At 43.8% G+C, this 18,840-nt stretch overlaps 1 protein-coding gene across 2 annotated transcripts in view; it reads right to left on the bottom strand.

Annotated features, from left to right (window-relative positions):
• LOC129814369 (uncharacterized) overlaps positions 1-17,017 on the bottom strand; it is a 72,368-nt gene extending 55,351 nt beyond the window's left edge. Inside the window, exons 1-14 of one of the 2 annotated variants that reach the window (XM_055867463.1) lie at positions 15,264-17,017; positions 14,925-14,975; positions 14,395-14,561; positions 14,046-14,116; positions 13,390-13,555; positions 12,886-13,023; positions 12,240-12,417; positions 11,679-11,821; positions 6,698-6,801; positions 5,846-6,011; positions 5,350-5,523; positions 4,946-5,098; positions 4,155-4,299; positions 282-440 (exon numbers count right to left, since the gene is read on the bottom strand). In XM_055867463.1, the coding sequence (XP_055723438.1) occupies positions 282-440; positions 4,155-4,299; positions 4,946-5,098; positions 5,350-5,523; positions 5,846-6,011; positions 6,698-6,801; positions 11,679-11,821; positions 12,240-12,417; positions 12,886-13,023; positions 13,390-13,555; positions 14,046-14,116; positions 14,395-14,561; positions 14,925-14,975; positions 15,264-15,327 (1,879 nt within the window). In that variant the 5' untranslated portion in view covers positions 15,328-17,017. The remainder of the gene's footprint in view (positions 1-281; positions 441-4,154; positions 4,300-4,945; positions 5,099-5,349; positions 5,524-5,845; positions 6,012-6,697; positions 6,802-11,678; positions 11,822-12,239; positions 12,418-12,885; positions 13,024-13,389; positions 13,556-14,045; positions 14,117-14,394; positions 14,562-14,924; positions 14,976-15,263) is intronic. The other variant, XM_055867464.1, reaches the window with a different exon arrangement.
• Positions 17,018-18,840: the final 1,823 nt, after the last annotated feature.

The raw sequence follows: 18,840 nt of genomic DNA, 5'->3' as shown, positions 1-18,840 counted from the left end.
AGAGTGAGTCCATGCAACTTATTATGTGACTTGTTAAGCAAAGTTTTACTCTGAATGTATTTAGGCTTGCCATAACAAAGGGGTTGAATACTTATATATACTTATATACTTATAAACAAAATTCAACTTTTACATTATGGGATATTGTGTGTAGGCCAATGAGACAAAATCTCAATTGAATACATTTTAAATTCAGGCTATAACACAACAAAATGTGGATAAAGTCAAGGGTGTGAATACTTTCTGAAGGCACGGTATAAGAGGAACTTAATGTAAATTACCTGAGTCTGCAGTGTAGTCTGAATAAGAGGAGTATTTCCAGGGTTCAGCCTCAAAGTCTTTGGTAATGATGTCATCAGGCAGTGCCTCCATCAGGGCCTGCTTCATGGGGTCCTCAGTTCTCAGGACCTGGGTCAGGTGACTCCACACAAAAGAGCCCACTGAGAATGAAATTCAGAGCAATCATCAATCAGCATAACATCTTACTTGTAGGATGTGGAGTCATTCGGAATCTCTCAGAGTAGTGAACCTGTATGGCTGATCCCAATTTGCTCCCTGTCTCTGCTCTTTGGCCCTAAACCATCGATATTTGTGGTTCTGAACAGTTTGGATAGGTATAAGCGGTGTAGAGGTGGAGCTTTTAACATATTGCTTCCACCTTACAGATCTGCAAAAACTGAAGGGCTTAAACCACACTTTTAGAAAATAATGTGCTATCCAGTTCTTCATTTGAGCAGCATCCTGCCAGAACAAGATCTGGCACCTCTCAGTTTTGGACTGTTTAGTTCTGGAACCCATTTACCAGGATCCGGTACCTCTTGTGGCATGAACAATTATTTTCACTTTTTGTAATGTAAAATATTTGAATAAAAGCAATCAGAGTTCATTCAAGTTGACTCCTCTCCTGGCTGCTCTCTAAAAAACGTAATGTAAAAATGTGCCGGATATTATAAGAATTGATTCGTGTTGGGCCCGCCCAGGGTTTATGGTATGGACAACATTGTAGCCCATATAGACCAACGAGTGGCCATTACTGTGGAGAGAGAGTGAAGCGCGCCTGTATCTCTCACAGAGCTAGAACGTGGTTCACTTTCTATGATCTCTCCCTCTCTCTCTCCCTCGCCCTCTCCCTCTCTCTCTCTCTCTCTCTCTCTCTCTCTCTCCCTCTCTCTCTCCCTCGCCCTCTCTCTCCCTCTCTCTCTCCCTCTCTCTCTCTCCCTCTCCCTCTCCCCCTCTCTCTCCCCCTCTCTCTCCCTCTCCCTCTCTCTCTCTCTCTCTCTCTCTCTCCCTCCCTCTCCCTCTCCATCTCTCTCTCTCTCTCTCTCTCTCTCTCTCCCTCTCTCTCTCCCTCTCCATCTCTCTCTCTCCCTCTCTCCATCTCCCTCTCCCTCTCCCTCTCTCTCCCTCTCTCCCTCTCCGTCTCTCCGTCTCCCTCTCCCTCTCCCTCTCTCTCTCCCTCTCCCTCTCCCTCTCCCTATCTCTCTCTCTCTCTCCCTCTCTCTCTCTCCCTCTCTCTCCCTCTCCCTCTCCCTCTCCCTCTCTCTCTCTCTCTCCCTCTCTCTCTCTCTCTCTCCCTCTCCCTCTATCTCTCTCCCTCTCTCTCCCTCTCTCTCCCCCTCTCTCTGCCCTGATAGACATGAGCGTTGCACTTCATCATTTATTTCCTTATAGAATCTTGGCAGCGGAAGGGCGCTGGAGGAGCTGCAACATCACTGATACATTTAAATACATTTGCCAAAGTTATAGAATTACTGACGTCTGTTCATAAATAAACGAAATAACAATACACCAGGAGTAGGCCTATCATTTAGCCACAGAGGATCAATATCTTAAAAATAATAATAAACAGCCTAGCTGTTGATTGTGTGTAGCCCAGTCGCAATGCATGCCGATCATACCGTAGGTGTCTCCACACCAGTGGCGGTCGACGCCGATGATTGTTTTTAATGTGCATGCCATAATTTCTATTACAGTGTATTGGATGACTGTCATTCATATTCCATTCATCCAGCCCAATGTAAAATCCATTAAAAAAAGGGTGGGGGTGTGGATCGGAAAACCAGTCAGTATCTTGTGTGCCCACCATTTGCCTCATGCAGCGCGACACATCTCCTTCGCATAGAGTTGATCAGGCTGTTGATTGTGGCCTGTGGAATGTTGTCCCACTCCTCTTCAATGGCTGTGCGAAGTTGCTGGATATTGGCGGGAACTGGAACACGCTGTCGTGCACGTCAATCCAGAGCATCTCAAACATGCTCAATGGGTGACATGTCTGGTGAGTATGCAGGCCATGGAAGAACTGGGACATTTTCAGCTTCCAGAAATTGTGTACAGATCCTTTCGACATGGGGCTGTGCATTATCATGCTGAAACATGAGGTGATGGCAGCGGATGAATGGCACAACAATGGGCCTCAGGATCTCCTCACAGTATCTCTATGCATTCAAACTGCCATCAATAAAAGGCAATTGTGTTCATTGTCCATAGCTTATGCCTACCATACCGTCACCATGGGGCACTCTGTTGACAATGTTGACATCAGCTAACCGCTCGCCCACACAATGCCATACACGACGCCATACATACTACACTGTCTGCCATCTGCCCGGTACAGTTGAAATCGGAATTCTGTGAAAAGCACACTTCTCCAGCGGGAGCCCTTGTGCTGTGGAAAATAAGAACCGTATCAAAAAAATATATTTAAAAAATGTTGGATGAAAAATGTTATTTGACCTTAGTGCTATTAGCCCCAAAAAGTATTTTTGTTATGCTAATTAGATTTACGTGGGGGCACTGACATCGACCTTAGGCTTCTTGATATGCCACTCCTGTCAGGTGGATAGATTATCTTGGCAAAGAAGAAAGGTTTTTGTGCATATGGTATAATTATTAGTCCAACAGTTGCAAACGAGAGTTTCTATTGGACAAATGCAGGTATGGTTATGCCTGTTTCCTTCAGTTTGCTTCTGTTTAAGAAAGGTTTTTCAACAGAATTTGCTGATTGAATACACCCCTGATCTCACGCAAACACAGTTAACTTTCATAGCAGCCACATACAAACAGCATGATCACTTTGAGCGTTGTATAATTCCTTCTCGCATCTGCGTGCTCTCCTCCTCTCACTTTTTCCCTTCTCTTGTGGACTTCAGTGCACAACACATTAGCTATCTTTGACCAGGCGAAAAAAACTTTCCAAGTCAAACCTTCATATCATAACCGCTACACACAGCCTACATTGTTGTCACCATATTATCTAACGTCAGTCAACATAGCTACAAGAACTAACGCATTAGTAAACCCGCTAGCTACAGTCATGCAGTGCATGATTGTAGCAGTTACACTGGCGGGCCCCAGTGGCATTAAATTAATAAAGCCAAAAGCTTACCTTGACTTGGAAGAGTTCCAGTGTTGGATAGCCAGAGCCAACTAGGTAATATAGCATTCACTTATACTGCAGTTTCAAAACTGCAATCTTTTTTGTAATGGAAGTGAAAGTGAAAGTATTTATATATATATAAATAAATACTTTCGAGTTCATATATATATATATATTTACTGTATATATAAATAAATAATTTCACTTTCACTTCCATTACAAAAAAAAATATATATATATATAGCTATCTCTCTCTCTTTCGCTTCACCTTCATTTTTGAAGAAATTCATTTGTTCTTAACTGTTCAACTATTGTCTTTCTCTCTCTTTGAGTCAACTACTCAACAGATTGTATCCATTGCAGGGCTAGCTAGCTGTAGCTTATGCTTTCAGTACTAGATGAATTCTCTGATCCTTTGATTGTGTGGATAACATGTCAGTTCAAATATTTTCCTCATGTGTGCAACTTCTGCAAGTGCCTCTATACTTCTCCTCTATGCTAGTACGCAAACGCGATGGTAATCCATGCAATGCTTTATTATAAAGGTGATTTTTTTTCATGCTTTCCAGGACCACAGAGCCTCCTAAGTCACTCTCCTCTCTGGCTCACGTTTTGTTCCGGCACCTTGCAATTTACAAATTAAGCACTGGTGCAATCTAGAACCTAAAATAGAATCGTCTGAGGATTCTACATGGAACCCTAAAGGGGTCTACGTGGAACCAAAAAGTCCCTATGGGGGAGAGCCAAAGAACCCTTTTGGAACCCTTTTTTCCCAAACCTTGGCTGGAGGTCTCATGGCTCAGAGTCGTCTTCACTGCTCGAAGCACTTCGGGGTCGGGGCAGTGCATTATCTGCTGGTATGCAGCGATCCTGACCTCCACGTCCTCCTGGTGGTCACGGTAGAGCCGCAGCACAGACCCCCTCTGGAGAAGCAAAGAGCTGTCAGTCACAGACCCCTCGCTCCAAGGTCACCTCAATATCCCCACAACGTCAGCGTGAATCCACGTGAAGAGATCCTTCTGATTACCGAATGAACCACAGGAGGCTGCTGAGGGGAGGACGGCTCATAATAATGTCCGGAACGGAGCGAATGGAATGGCACCAAACACACAGAAAATATGTATTTGATACCATTCCACTTACTTCACTCCAGACATTACAACGGGCCCATCCTCCCAAATGAAGGTGCCACCAACCTCCTGTGGTATGAACAGTATACCAACTGAATTGTTTTAGTACAACAGGATACTTCACACAATTCAAGTCAAATGTATTCAAGTCAAATCATGTTTGAACTGTAACGTCCTCTTGGACAATAACGTATTGCCTTGCATCGTATCCCTTCCATAGGACTTCTGCTACTTGAAATGTTCAAATCACTCACACAGGCTTTATTCCGTGAGAGACAGTTTCTCATCTTATTCCAATTAAACACAAACCAGACTCCAAAAGAAAACAAAATCCTATTTCTAAACATTGAACTGAGCAAAACAGTTCTTTGTTTTAAAGTTCAGTTCAATCCCAGAGGTTATGCCTAGAAACTTGAGCATTATCTGCCATCCTACTCACGTCAGCATTGCAGGGGATGCGTCTGAAAGCTTGTATGGCAGTGAGTCTCAGCTCCAGAGGGGTGGAATGGCTCTGTATACAGAGGTTTAGCTGAGGGATGAGAGCTGAAGCAGCCAAGCCTGCATTTCCCACTGCTTTCAATGCATAGAGCAGCTGTAGGAGGAATCATCACTTTACATCATCATCATCATCATCATCATCATCATCATCATCATCAGCAGCAGCAGCAGCAGCCATTGAGATGCTCAGGTTCACGTGTCAGGACAAGTATGAACCACGCAATACAAACTGTAATATCACATTTTAAATACAGCACAATCACCAGACGGTGATAAAAACTCCAATACCAGCACACCAACATAACCTGTGTATATGGAGTTGGATCTAATTCTGTGTCTAGGTACCTCTGTGTTGTCTCCTCCACAGCCCTCTCCCAAGGTGTCTTTCAGTGCCTGTATGAAGCTCTGGACCTGGGGGATGAGACTGCAGGGAGACTGGCTCCTCCGACATAGCAGGTGGACCAGGGAAGAACCAGTCAACAGGGCCTTGGTCCACACCTCAGGTGTCTTCAGCAACGCCTGAGAGAAAAGGAGGGAAAAAACAACGGTCTTATATTATGGACCCATTGCATTTGTATGTTTATCTTTGATGATGTGTTTAATGGGTGACGCCAAAGCATGCGTTGCTGGATGTGACCTCCACAGTGTTGCGGAGTAAAGGTATCGGTTGAGTTTCCTGCGACGATTTTGAATCGTATGTCGACCTATATTGAAAATTCTCAGCCATATAATTCAATTCGAGATGGCGAATAAAATAGGTACAGTATACTGTATCTAAACCTCTGTTTTTGTTCAACCCAAAGTCAATATCCCCATAGAACATCCCATCAGACCTACGTACGTTGACCGAGCCGACGATGTGTGCTGAGGGGTGAGAGATGAGGGCGATGGTGGTGAGAAAAGAGTGGGCCCGCTCCTGCTCTATCTCCTCGTCCCGGATGAGGCCTGTTAAGAGGGCGATGCATTCCTCTGAGCCACACGCTGGTAGGCCGTCCAAGAGAGGCTGCCTGCAACGACAGCACAGTCAACAGAGTAACCAACTGCCGGGAATGGACATCACCGATTCAGTCACATATTCTCACTTCTGGACGGTTCTTATAAAAGCAATGTATAAAAGCATTATAAATAAGGATTCATCAAAAGCGTCATATCATTGATATACACGATATGCATTCTTGTAAAGGATGTCTAGTGTCTTTGGGTGTGTTATAACGGAAGCGCTTTGTGACTAATGAACAAAAAACTAATCTCAGCTACAGAGAAGAATATGGCAACGAGGACACCGTTTTGATTTTGCCTGTAGGTTCAAGCAACCTAGGGATGACTAGTAAGTTGTTTTAGGGAGGAGCTATAGATTCAAAGATGGCTGCTATTCCACAGACAGACTCCTCTCTGTCCATACCCTGCCCCAGAGCTGTGTATTTTTCTCATTAGGGAAACCATAAACAAGCGTTCCACTGCCTCTATTGCATTAAAACGCTGGTACAAGGCGTGACAAGCCTCAGCCCAGTCAGTATATTTTAGGGTCTTGTTCAGTAGGGAGGAAATGTTTTGAAACAGAATGAAAAAGGGAGGTACTGTCCAATAAGAACACATATGTACATTTTGCATGGCAAAGCATTTTTTATAGTGTGCCCTACACAACACAACCCAGGAAACATTTAGGAGAGAACAGTGGCTGAAGGGAACTGACCAGTCGTTACGGCACTTGAAGGAGGCGTCGTGCCACAGTGTTCTGAGCTGAGGCAGGGACAGGGCTCTCAGTTGAAAGGCCAAGTGCAGGAACAGCTCCGACAGCTACATACAGGGAAGACAATACATATGAAACATTTTTCCTCAATAATGTTTTTCCTGAAATTAAAGAATTGTCTTTTTAAGGAGCATTATTGACATAAATGTAGCATCCTAATACATGTCAAAAATCCCTCCTTCATTTAACTTTCTTTGTGCTAAATCTCATGAAAATACTACTTTTTGACACTGAATGACCTTAGGACAGGGAACTTCCAATTAACATGCCTAAATTTGGAAAGCTGCAGCCAGGGTTATGATTTCATAAGAGCGGGACAGAGACAGACCCAAAACAGAACCAGGCTCATTGATCTTATCAACCATCTGATAACCAAAAAGTAATCATAATTTCAAAGAGAGAGAGGGACTGACCGGATGCCAGGTTGGCCCCTTTATAAATGCCCCCCCCTATCTAAACAGGTAGTCATGATGATTGCCAGATTGGGTTTGACTGAGCTCCTGTGTAAGAGCTGAGGAAAAAGAGTGAAAGGTCCCAGGGCGAGCCAAACCACAGCACACAAACACAAACAAGCCAAATTTGGTTTGACAGGGAACACACTACTGAAGGAAAGACCTCTGACCTTGGGAAGGGGGTTTTCACCTTCATGCAAGTAAATAGAACCTTGGCGTACTTAATTACATGTATTACATTTGGTTTATTACATCGCTACAGTGTTGGCATTGCCATCATTTTATGATAAATGTAACCCAAAATGTTAAAGTAAAGAGAGTATTTAATCAATGAAAACAAGTGTATCCTTCTATCTGTGGGACCAGCTGTCATTCTTGCCTCACCACATATGGCGTAAGCATTAGTGACTTTGTGGTAAATAAATACAGATGTCTTGTAGGAAACGTTGTATGAAACCATCGCTCATAGGTTCCTTACAGTGGAACGTATACATCTTTACTCAATGAAGACAAATAACGGTATGATGATTTATGATGCTGTTTAGTTCAAAATGTTTTTCCTCATAATCCTGGACTATCGTGCCATCATCTTATTACATTTGAAATCGCAACAAATAATCTGCTCAGACCCCAACCAAGAATTATCAAAAGCCGCAAAATAGATTCTCGGACAACCCAAAGACTCCTAGATGCCCTGACAGACTCCCTCCACCTGCCCAAGGACTTCAGAGTACAAAAATCAGTTAACCACCTAACCGAGGATCTAAACGTAACCTTGCGTAATACCCTAGATGCAGTCACACCTCTAAAAACAAAAAACAAGAAACGAGTTCCCTGATATACAGAAAATATCCGTAAATGTGAACGTAAATGGCGCTCCACCAAACTGGAAGTCTTCCGACTAGCTTGGAAAGACAGTACCATGCAAAATCAAAGAGCCTTCACGGTCAGCCTACTTTCCCAACCTTATTGAGGAGAATAAAACAATCCCCCCAAAATGTATACTGTCGCAAAGCTAACTAAAAAGCAGCATTCCAAAAGTAAGGATGGCCTTCACTTCAGCAGTGATGAATTCATGAACTTCTTCAATGAAAAGATCATGGTCATTAGAAGGCAAATTAAGTACGCCTCTTTGAATCTGCGTATTTCTCCAAAACTCAGTTGTCCTGAGTCTGCACAGAACTGTGAGAACCTAGGATCAATGGAGACACTCAAGTTTTGTAATCCTGTATCTCTTGACACATTCACGAAAATAGTCATGGCATCTAAATCTTCCAGCTGCCTACTGGACCCTATTCCAACTAAACTACTGAAATTGCTACTTCCTGTGCTTGCCCCTCCTATGTTGAACATAATAAATGGCTCCCTATCCTCCGAATGTGTACCAAACTCACTAAAGGTGGCAGTAAGAAAGCCTCTCCTGAAAAAATCAAACTATCACCTATATCGAATCTCCCTTTCCTCAATTTTTTTGGGAAAAAGCGCAGCAACTCACTGTCTTCCTGAAGACAAATAATGTATACGAAACGCTCCGGTCTGGTTTTAGACTCCATCATATAGTACTGAGACTGCACTCGTGAAGGTAGTAAATTACCTTTTAATGGCGTCAGACCAAGGCTCTACATCTGTCCTCGTGCTCCTAGACCTTAGTGCCGCTTTTGACACCACCGATCACCACATTCTTTTAGAGAGATTAGAAACCCTAATTGGTCTACTCTACATGGAAAAGTTCTTGCATGGTTTAGATCTTATCTGTTGGAAAGATATCAGTTCGTCGGAAAGATATCATTTTGTCTCTGTGGATGGTTTGTCCTCTGACAAATCAATTGTACGTTTCGGGCTTCCTCAATGTTCCGTTTTAGGACCACTATTGTTTTCACTACTTATTCTATCTCTTGGTGATGTCATTCGGAAAAACATTGTCAACTTTCACTGCTATGTGGACAACACACAGCTGTACATTTTGATGAAACATGTTTGCCTACCCTTGGAAGCTTGTGTTTCAGACATAAGGAGGTGGATGGCGGAATATGTTTGACAAAACAGAGATGCTAGTTCTAGGTCCATAGAGATCTGCTGTTTGATCTGACAATTCATCTGATGGTTGTACAGTCGTCTCAAATAAAACTGTGAAGGACCTGAGCGTTACTCTGGACTCTGATCTCTCTTTTGACAAACATATCAAGAATATTTCAAGGGCAGAATTTTTCTATCTTCGTAACATTGCGAAAAATCAGACACTTTTTGTCCAAAAATAATGCAGAAAAGCTAATCCATGCTTTGGTCACTTCTAGATTAGACTACAGCAATGCTCTATTCTCAGGCTACCCGGATAAAGCACTTAATCAACTTCAGTTAGTGCTAGAATCTTGACTAGAACCATTTCAATCATATTACTCCAATGCTAGCCTCTCTACACTGGCGTCCTGTAAAGGCTAGGGCTGATTTCAAGGTTTTACTGCTAACCTACAAAGCCTTAGATGGACTTGCTCCTATCTCTCCCATTTGGTCCTGCGGTACATGCTGTAAATACACGTACACTACGTTCACAAGACGCAGGCCTCCTTATTGTCCCTACAATTTCTAAGCAAACAAGCTGTAGACAGGGCTTTCCCCCATAGAGCTCCATTTTTAGGGAATGGTCTGCATATCCATGTGAGAGACGCAAACTTGGTCTCGACCTTTAAGTCTTTACTGAAAATGAATCTCTTCAGTAGGTCCTATGATTGAGTGTAGTCTGGCTCAGGGGTGCGAAGGTGAACGGCAAGGCACCGGAGTGACGAACCGCCCTTGCTGTCTCTGCCTGGCCGCCTCCCCTCTCTGCACTGGGATTCTCTGCCTCTGAGACCCTGTTACACTAGTGCTCTTCCATGCCGTCCCTAGGAGGGATTGAGCCACTGACGTGATCTTCCTGTCTGGTTTTGCGCCACCTCGGGCTCGTGCGGTGGAGGAGATCTTCATGGGCTATTCTCAGCCTTGTCTCAGCGTAGTAAGTTGGTGGTCTGTTGATATCCCTTTAGTGGTGTGGGGGCTGTGCTTTGGCAAAGTGGGTGGGGTTATATCCTACCTGGTTGGCCCTGTCCTGGTGTATCGTCGAACAGGGCCACAGTGTCCCCCGACCCGCCCTGTCTCAGCCTCCAGTATCTATTCTCCAATAGTCTATGTGCCGGGGCCCAGGGTCAGTCTGTCCTATCTGGTGAAATTCTCCTGTCTTATATGGTGTCCTGTGTGAACTTAAGTATGCTCCCTCTAATTCTCCCATCTCTCTCTCTCTCTCGCTCCCCTCCCAGAGGACCTGAGCCCTAGGACTATGCCTCAGGACTACCTGGCCTGATTACTCCTGGCTTTCTCTGTCCCCAGTCCACTTGGTCGTGCTGCTGATTCAGTTTCTGCTGTTCTGCCTGCGGCTATGGAACCCCGACCCTCTCTCTCCCTCTCCCTCCCCCTCCCTCTCTCTCTCTCTACCGCACCTGGTGTCTCAGCCTCTGAACGCTCACTAAGCCAATTGACATTTATTCCAGTGTTCGACAACTGGTCGTTCTTCAAGGAAAAATAGTTTTGAATGGTCTTGCAACTTGGAATTCCAAGTTGGAAACTCTTCCGACTTTTCGACCTGAAAATCACTGACGTCGTGATTTGACCTCGCTGACCATCAGATGCAGGTACCATCAGTCCAGTAAAATAAAAAAACAAATTATTTAAAATCATCATAAAGCTCCACAGTGCCTCACAAGTGCTAAACCAACTGATCTATTTTGTTATCAAAGCTTGAGTTTTGAAATATAATATGGTCTGATTAACAATATAGGCAGGCCAATCAAATAGCCAATATGCTGTGATAATGTATTAGGTCTACTGCCCAAACCTTATTCCTACAAAACTATTTGTGTGAGGTTAATGTAAAAACATTGATCTGAGCAGTAGATCTTAGCTTCCTTTTTGACTGCGAAAGTGATCTTGACTCAGAAAAGGTTGGTGACCACTGCTCTACAACCACTGTGATTACTGTTTGACCCTGCTGGTCATCTATGGATGTTTTTTATTTTTATTTTATTTTATTTTACCGTTATTTTACCAGGTAAGTTGACTGAGAACACGTTCTCATTTGCAGCAACGACCTGGGGAATAGTTACAGGGGAGAGGAGGGGGATGAATGAGCCAATTGTAAACTGAACATCTTGAAGAACAATCTAGCCTTAATGGCCATGTACTCTTATAATCTCCACCCGGCACAGCAAGAAGAGGACTGGCCATCCCTCAGAGCCTGGTTCCTCTCTAGGTTTCTTCCTAAGTTCCTGCCTTTTCTAGGATGTTTTTCCTAGCCTAGGGTTTCTGTATAAGCACTTCGTGACATCTGCTGATTTTAAAAAGGGCTTTATAAATAAATATGATTGATTGATTATAATGCATTGTAAGACTTGTCATAAGCGTGAATTACTCCCTTATGATGTCTTAGGAAATTGGGATCCTACCTGTTGCTGGTCAGAGGTAAGACTACACAGCTTCCTCACGGTGTCTGTGGCCTCTTGGGGGGAGGACGTCCTGCCTCGCACTTGGCCTTCAGCCCCCTCCTCCACAAACTGAAGGTCACTCAGGACACCTGGACCCAGCGTATCTGAGGGAGGGAGAATATCATTGAAATGAATATCATATTATTGAGAGAGTGGGGTCTAAGTGACCAAGTTAAATGTATTTGAATAAGAGTTTGACCTTTCAGCCTCTCAATTTGAATGAATGGCTGAGATAATTACATTCTCAAAGAATGATTGAAAATGTATTTAAGGTTTGCAACAGCCACAGTGGTACTAGCAGTAGTAGTCGTAGTAGTGTGATGAAAGTAACATCAATATGACTGCTTCCTAGCTAATAGAAGTGTAGTAGTAATAGTTTACTTTGGCAGTATTAGCTTTTACACAGACACGCACTACAACACCTTGATGTCAGACGGGTACACAGTGACACAGTCATTCAGGTACACTACAGTATAGCCTATACTCAGCCAGTCCTGAGGAGGGTATCAGAAGCATACTCACCCACTCCTGAGGGTGTGCCCTTCTGGGCTCTGAGCAGCGTAAGGGTAGAGACGGTCTGGGTCTTCACCACTCCTGTTGACCCTGACAACGGTACCATGGAGATGATCTCTGTGCAGTTGACCTCCTCCATCACTGTAGTCCCATGCCGCTGGGTACATTGGAGTTTGGAGTCCACTGTCTGAAGAGGACATAAGAGATAGGAACACCCTTTGGTAAAAGTGGAAGTGTTAACTGGCTTGAGGTTACACAAGAAACTAGTGGAAGGTACGGCATTTTGCTTATTTGACACAAATGGTTTAGCCTGAGTCCCATATCTGTTTGTGCTGTCTACTCGATTGCTGTCATTGTCACGCCATGACAGCAATGGAGTTGGCAAGACAGCACAAAACGATCTGGGACTCAGGCTACCAGTGTTTAGATCCATCTGAAACGTACTGACAATCTAACAGATCCTTTATGAACCAAACTTTCACTAGAAGGTTTCCAAGTCACAGAAATGGGCATCAGTCCCTAGCACTTCTGGATTTCATTATGCACTGCATGTCCCAATATCAATCCAAGAGAAAGACATCAGTGATTGGTTGTGACTATGGTAACCATAGACTGTTCCATGTTGAGGGGGGGAGAGGATGGTAGAAGATCTCACCGTGTCCTCTCTCAGAGGGGTGGAATTGGGCCAGAAGTAAGCCAGTCGGTCCTGTTGACACTGCCTGAGGTTCCTCGTCTTCACCAGTAGAGGCCCTCTCCTCTCATACTTACTAGCGCAGGTCCCGTACAGATCCGTCTGAAGAATTGACACGGGAAGGAAAAAAGGCAGAGGATTGTCCAATGTACAATATGATATGAAGACCTGGTGTCCAAACTTGGTTCTGAAGAGCAACAGGATGTGCAGGCTTTTGTTCCAGCCCAGCTGTGACACACTTGATCCAAATAATTAATGAATCATGGTATTCAATGCAGATTATAATTACTTAGTTAACTGGGTTAGTGCTGGGCTGGAACAAAAGCCTTCACCCGCAGTAGCCGTGCAGAACAGACTTTGGACACCACTGCAATACGTCGTCCTCCTACTGCAAATACTAACCTAGTGTTTCATGCATGGCCTATCCTGCTATTACTCATATTGGGAGACGGATCATTCCCCCCTCACCTCCTTCACTACTTCCTGCTTCTCGGCGGTGCGGGAGGTCTGGAGCATGCTCAGTAGAGCTCTCTTGATGTTCAGAGTCCACAGCTGCTCCCCCTCCTGTGGACAGAGGGCCGTGACCTTTCCCCCCTGGAGGGAGAACTTGAGGCGACTCCTCTCCAACGACTCCCTGGGAGAGTAACCAAAACACCAGATGAGACCCCCAGGACCCCAAGACCCCCAGGACCCCTAGACACATGATGGTGTTGTCGGAGCAGAGTATCACATTCTCAGGAATAACAATCTGGAATGATCTGGGACTAGTGTGCTTGTATCATTTCTGCACTATTGTGCTATCAAATCATGCATTGTTGTGGATCATTTGTGCTTTTGTAACTCAAATCATCCATAATAAATCATGATTTGATAGCAGAAATGATCGATGGCAGAAATGATCGATAGCAGAAATGATCGATGTGCACATTGTAATATGCCAACTTTTTTGCAATATGCCAACTTTAATTTGGTCTAAGACGATAAAGGTACGAAGAATAAGCAAAACACATGAAATCCGGGGGGAAACCCGCACATGAGCAAGGAAAAGAAAGATCATTCACATGTACAAAAATACACACAAAACGCACAATGCAAGCAATATTGATGCTGTCATTTCAGATTACCTCAAACTCTTTAGGCGTTGCACAGAATGTTCCTTCTGGGGAGAAAGACGCTTTATCTGTGGATTCCTGATCTACAGGGAGCATAGAAAAGAACATCACTAAAAAGTTGCATATCATATTAATTTACCTTTTTTTTTTATTATATTCAACGCTGGAAATGGGGAGGAACCAGGGGGAACTGGAGTTCCCAAAGTAAACCTTTTTTTTTTTTTTTTTTTTTTACATGTAAACATTTTTTAAAAAGCATTTTAAGGTGAATTCAAGGATTTTACATTGGTGGATTCGCAGAGTGACTTTTTCAACAACAACAAAAATCACAATATTGGCGTAATTTTTCTGCATATCTGACCTGCATCATAAGGTGACACTTGGAAATCACGTCAATATCCACCACACAGTCGAGAGCCAGTCCATTTCGGCCTGAGGTAGAGCCTTGTAGAGTAGTGGCTATCGTAGTGCTGTATCTGTACGTGTATCTCACCCCTCTCTGGTACGAGATGTCAGGGGATGAGGAAGCTGTAGCCAGCAAATAATATACTTATTTTGAATAATTATTATCTGGTAACACTTTATAATAACTTTCATGTATAAGCCATTATAAATGTTTTATATTATAAAGGTTTACATATCATGACATAATTATTTATTAATAGTTTACTAAGGCTTTTGATCTCTTGTCCAATCATGAAAAACAGATATTGAATCTCAACAGAGGTAGCTCTAAAATTCAATTCACAAAATGTAATATGTTTCTGCGAATGCATAAACAAACCAAGGTAATATTTATCAAGGGGAAAACATTGTGACTATATCAGAAAATATACATTTACTTCAGCTTAGAATAAGAGAATGAATGATCACTAAATTATTTGCTCTCACCAATACATTCTGGACGGCAGAGTTGTTGATCCATCTGAAGGCAATTACCTACTACAGAAAAACATAAAACTCACAATATCTACACACAAACCCTTTAAACAACCTTGAATACTCATTGAAAATCTCAGATGTAACTTTTAATTCACTCCATACCAATGTCTAGTTTTCAAATACAGGTAGTCATAATGAATTCGCTCATGTTCTCCTCTTTCAAAAAGTATCATCAGTTACTGTCCATTATTCACTGAAAAGCACAGTCAGTTATCCCTGTCTGAAATGAGAACTAACTATACAAATAAATCCAATCACAAATCCAATCACAAACCATAGAGAACTTACTGTGTAGTAAAATGAGAGCTGTGAAGATAAGAGAGAGTAGTAATCCAAGCTGGGGCATGGCCATAGCAGTCTCAAGTCACTGCAGCAGCCCAGGCTTCCAAGACTCCACATGTAAGTAGATGGGCTGAAGAACAGTCACTGTTCTCACACAGCCAGTGAATGGCTATGCTTGTGCCTGTTCCTGCTGCCACAGTGACCCGAACTGCTCAAAACATCCAATCAGGAAATACCTTCCAGCCTGGAGCTACAAACATCCACTGAGCCAATCACTTGATATAACATTGGGCCCCCACTCAATGCAAAGCCTCTCTATGGTATATAAACCCCCATATGGCGAAAGAAGGGTTCCAGACAGAAAAGCACAACACACTGTGGGATTGAAAAGTTTTATATCTGTTGTTTTCTAGTGAGAATCAACAATGTTATGGCAACTTGGTTGTCAAAGTGTTGCAAATACGATACAGTAGATTTCTTCTCTGTGACCCAGGTCTTACAGCTATGCATCTTTGTCCTCATAACCCACCCATTACATTGTAAGTAAGCAAGGGTTGCCCATGTTTATTGTGGGGTTCATTAGGATGGGGGGGCTGTACATAAAGGTCTATCCGATTAATCTTATTACCTATATGCCCTATTATAAGTCTATTACAGCATGATATCCACTATTATTGAGGTCAGATTTGCTTTAGTGAGTAATTATTGTGTGACAGATGGCTTCACAAATTTTATTTATTTTTTTATTTTATTTTACCATTATTTTACCAGGTAAGTTGACTGAGAACACGTTCTCATTTGCAGCAACGACCTGGGGAATAGTTACAGGGGAGAGGAGGGGGATGAATGAGCCAATTGTAAACTGGGGATTATTAGGTGACCATGATGGTTTGAGGGCCAGATTGGGAATTTAGCCAGGACACCGGGGTTAACACCCCTACTCTTACGATAAGTGCCATGGGATCTTTAATGACCTCAGAGAGTCAGGACACCCGTTTAACGTCCCATCCGAAAGACAGCACCCTACACAGGGCAGTGTCCCCAATCACTGCCCTGGGGCATTGGGATATTTTTTTTAGACCAGAGGAAAGAGTGCCTCCTACTGGCCCTCCAACACCACTTCCAGCAGCATCTGGTCTCCCATCCAGGGACTGACCAGGACCAACCCTGCTTAGCTTCAGAAGCAAGCCAGCAGTGGTATCCAGGGTGGTATGCTGCTCTCCAGAGGGTGGTGCAGTCTGCTCAACGCATCACCGGGGGCAAACTATCTGCCCTCCATGACACCTACAGCACCCGATGTCACAGGAAGGCCAAAAATATAATCAAGCAGAACAACCACTCAAGCCACTGCCTGTTCACCCCACTATCATCCAGAAGGCGAGGTCAGTACAGGTGCAAATAGACAGCCAGAGAACATGGGCTGTGACCGGGTTATGTGAAGCTACAGTATATATGGAGGATGTCATTGGCTGAAGTAGAGGGACATCTAGTGTCCTTGTCTTGCCTCATCTCTTAGGTAATAGACCTCAAATAGAATAGGGACATTCTCAGATGAATTGAAAGAGGAACCGAAACCATTGATTATTTTTACAGAGTATAAATGATGATCTACTATGGATGAAATTAAGAAAAAAAAGCATCATACATTTTCATGGTTGTAGAAATATCATACATTTTTTTTTTCATGTACTCTATGTACACTGAACAAAATTATAAACACAACATGCAACAATGTCAATTATTTGACTGAGTTACAGTTCATAGAAGCAAAACAGTCAATTTAAATAAATTCCTTAGGCCCTAATGTATGGATTTCACATGACTGGGCAATGGGGCGCAGCCATGGGTGGGCCTGGACGGGGACAGGCCCACCCATTGGGGGAGCCAGCCACAGCCAATCAGATTACATTTTTCCACACAAAAGGGCTTTATTACAGACAGAAATACTCTTCAGCACCCCTCAAACAGAGACAAAGTGGAGTCGCAATTCAACGGCTCAGACATGAGATGTATGTGGCAGGGTCTACAGACAATCACGGATAACAAAGGGAAAACCAGCCACTTCGTGGACACCGACGTCTTGCTCCCAGACAAGCTAAATACCTTCTTAGCCCGCTTCGAGGATAACACAGTGTCAACGACGCGGCCCGCTCCCAAGGCCTGTGGGCTCTCGTTCTCCGTGGCCGACATGAGTGAGACATTTAAGCGTGTTAACCCTCGCAAGGCTGTCGGCCAAGATGGCATCCTCAGAGCATAAGCAGACCAGCTGGCATGTTAACGGACATATTCAATCTCTCCATATCCCAGTCTGCTGTCCCCACTTGCTTCAAGATGTCCACCATTGTTTCTGTAACCAAGAAAGCAAAGGTAACTGAACGAAATGACTAGCACTCACTTCTGTTATCATGAAATGCTTTGAGAGGATAGTTAAGAATCATATCACCTCTACCTTACCTGACACCCTAGCCCACTTCAATTTGTTTACCGCCACAATAGATCCACAGACAATGCAATCGCCATTACACTGCCCTATCCCATCTGGACAAGAGGAATAAGAACATCAGAATGCTGTTCAATGACTACAGCTCAGCCTTCAACACCATAGTACCCTCCAAGCTCATCATTAAGCTCTGGGTCCTAGGTCTGAACCCCACCCTGTGCAACTGGGTCCTGGACTTCCTGACGGGCCGCCCCCAGGTGGTGCCAGGGCCCTGGGAGTGTGGTACCAGGAAAATAACCTCTCACTCAATGTCGACAAAATTAAGGAGTTGATTTTAGACTTCAGGAAACAGCAGAGGGAGCACGCCCCTATCCACATTGACAGGACCGCAGTAGAGAACATGGAATGCTTCAGGTTCCTCTGCGTATTTTTTATTTAACCTTTATTTAACTAGGCAAGTCAGTTAAGAACAAATTCTTATTTACAATGACGGCCTACCCCGGCCAAACCCGGACGACGCTGGGCTAATTGTGTGCCGCTCTACACTTCACGGACGATCTGAAATGGTCCACTCACACAGACAGTGTGGTGAAGAAGGCACAACAGCGCCTCTTTAACCTCAGGAGGCTGAATAAATGTGGCTTGGCACCTAAAACCCTCACAAACTTTTACAGATGCACAATTGAGAGCATCTTGTCGGGCTGTATCACCGTCTGGTACGGCAACTGCACCGCCAGCAAGCACTGGGCTCTCCAGAGGGTGGTGCAGTCTGCTCAACGCATCACCGGGGGCAAACTATCTGCCCTCCATGACACCTACAGCACCCGATGTCACAGGAAGGCCAAAAATATAATCAAGCAGAACAACCACTCAAGCCACTGCCTGTTCACCCCGCTATCATCCAGAAGGCGAGGTCAGTACAGGTGCATCAAAGCTAGGACAAAGAGACTGAAAAACAGCTTCTATCTTAAGACCATCAGTCTGTTAAATAGTCATCACTAGGCAGCTTCCACCCGGTTATGTAACCCTGCACCTTAGAGGCTGCTGCCCTATATACATAGACTTGAAATCACTGGCCACTTTAATAATGGAACACAAGTTACTTCAATGTTTACATATTTTTGCTTTACTCATCTCCAGGTA

The sequence above is a fragment of the Salvelinus fontinalis genome, chromosome 17, assembly GCF_029448725.1.
Source record: "Salvelinus fontinalis isolate EN_2023a chromosome 17, ASM2944872v1, whole genome shotgun sequence".
Taxonomy (NCBI): Eukaryota; Metazoa; Chordata; class Actinopteri; order Salmoniformes; family Salmonidae; genus Salvelinus; species Salvelinus fontinalis.
This window is presented reverse-complemented; position numbering and strand designations above follow the sequence as displayed.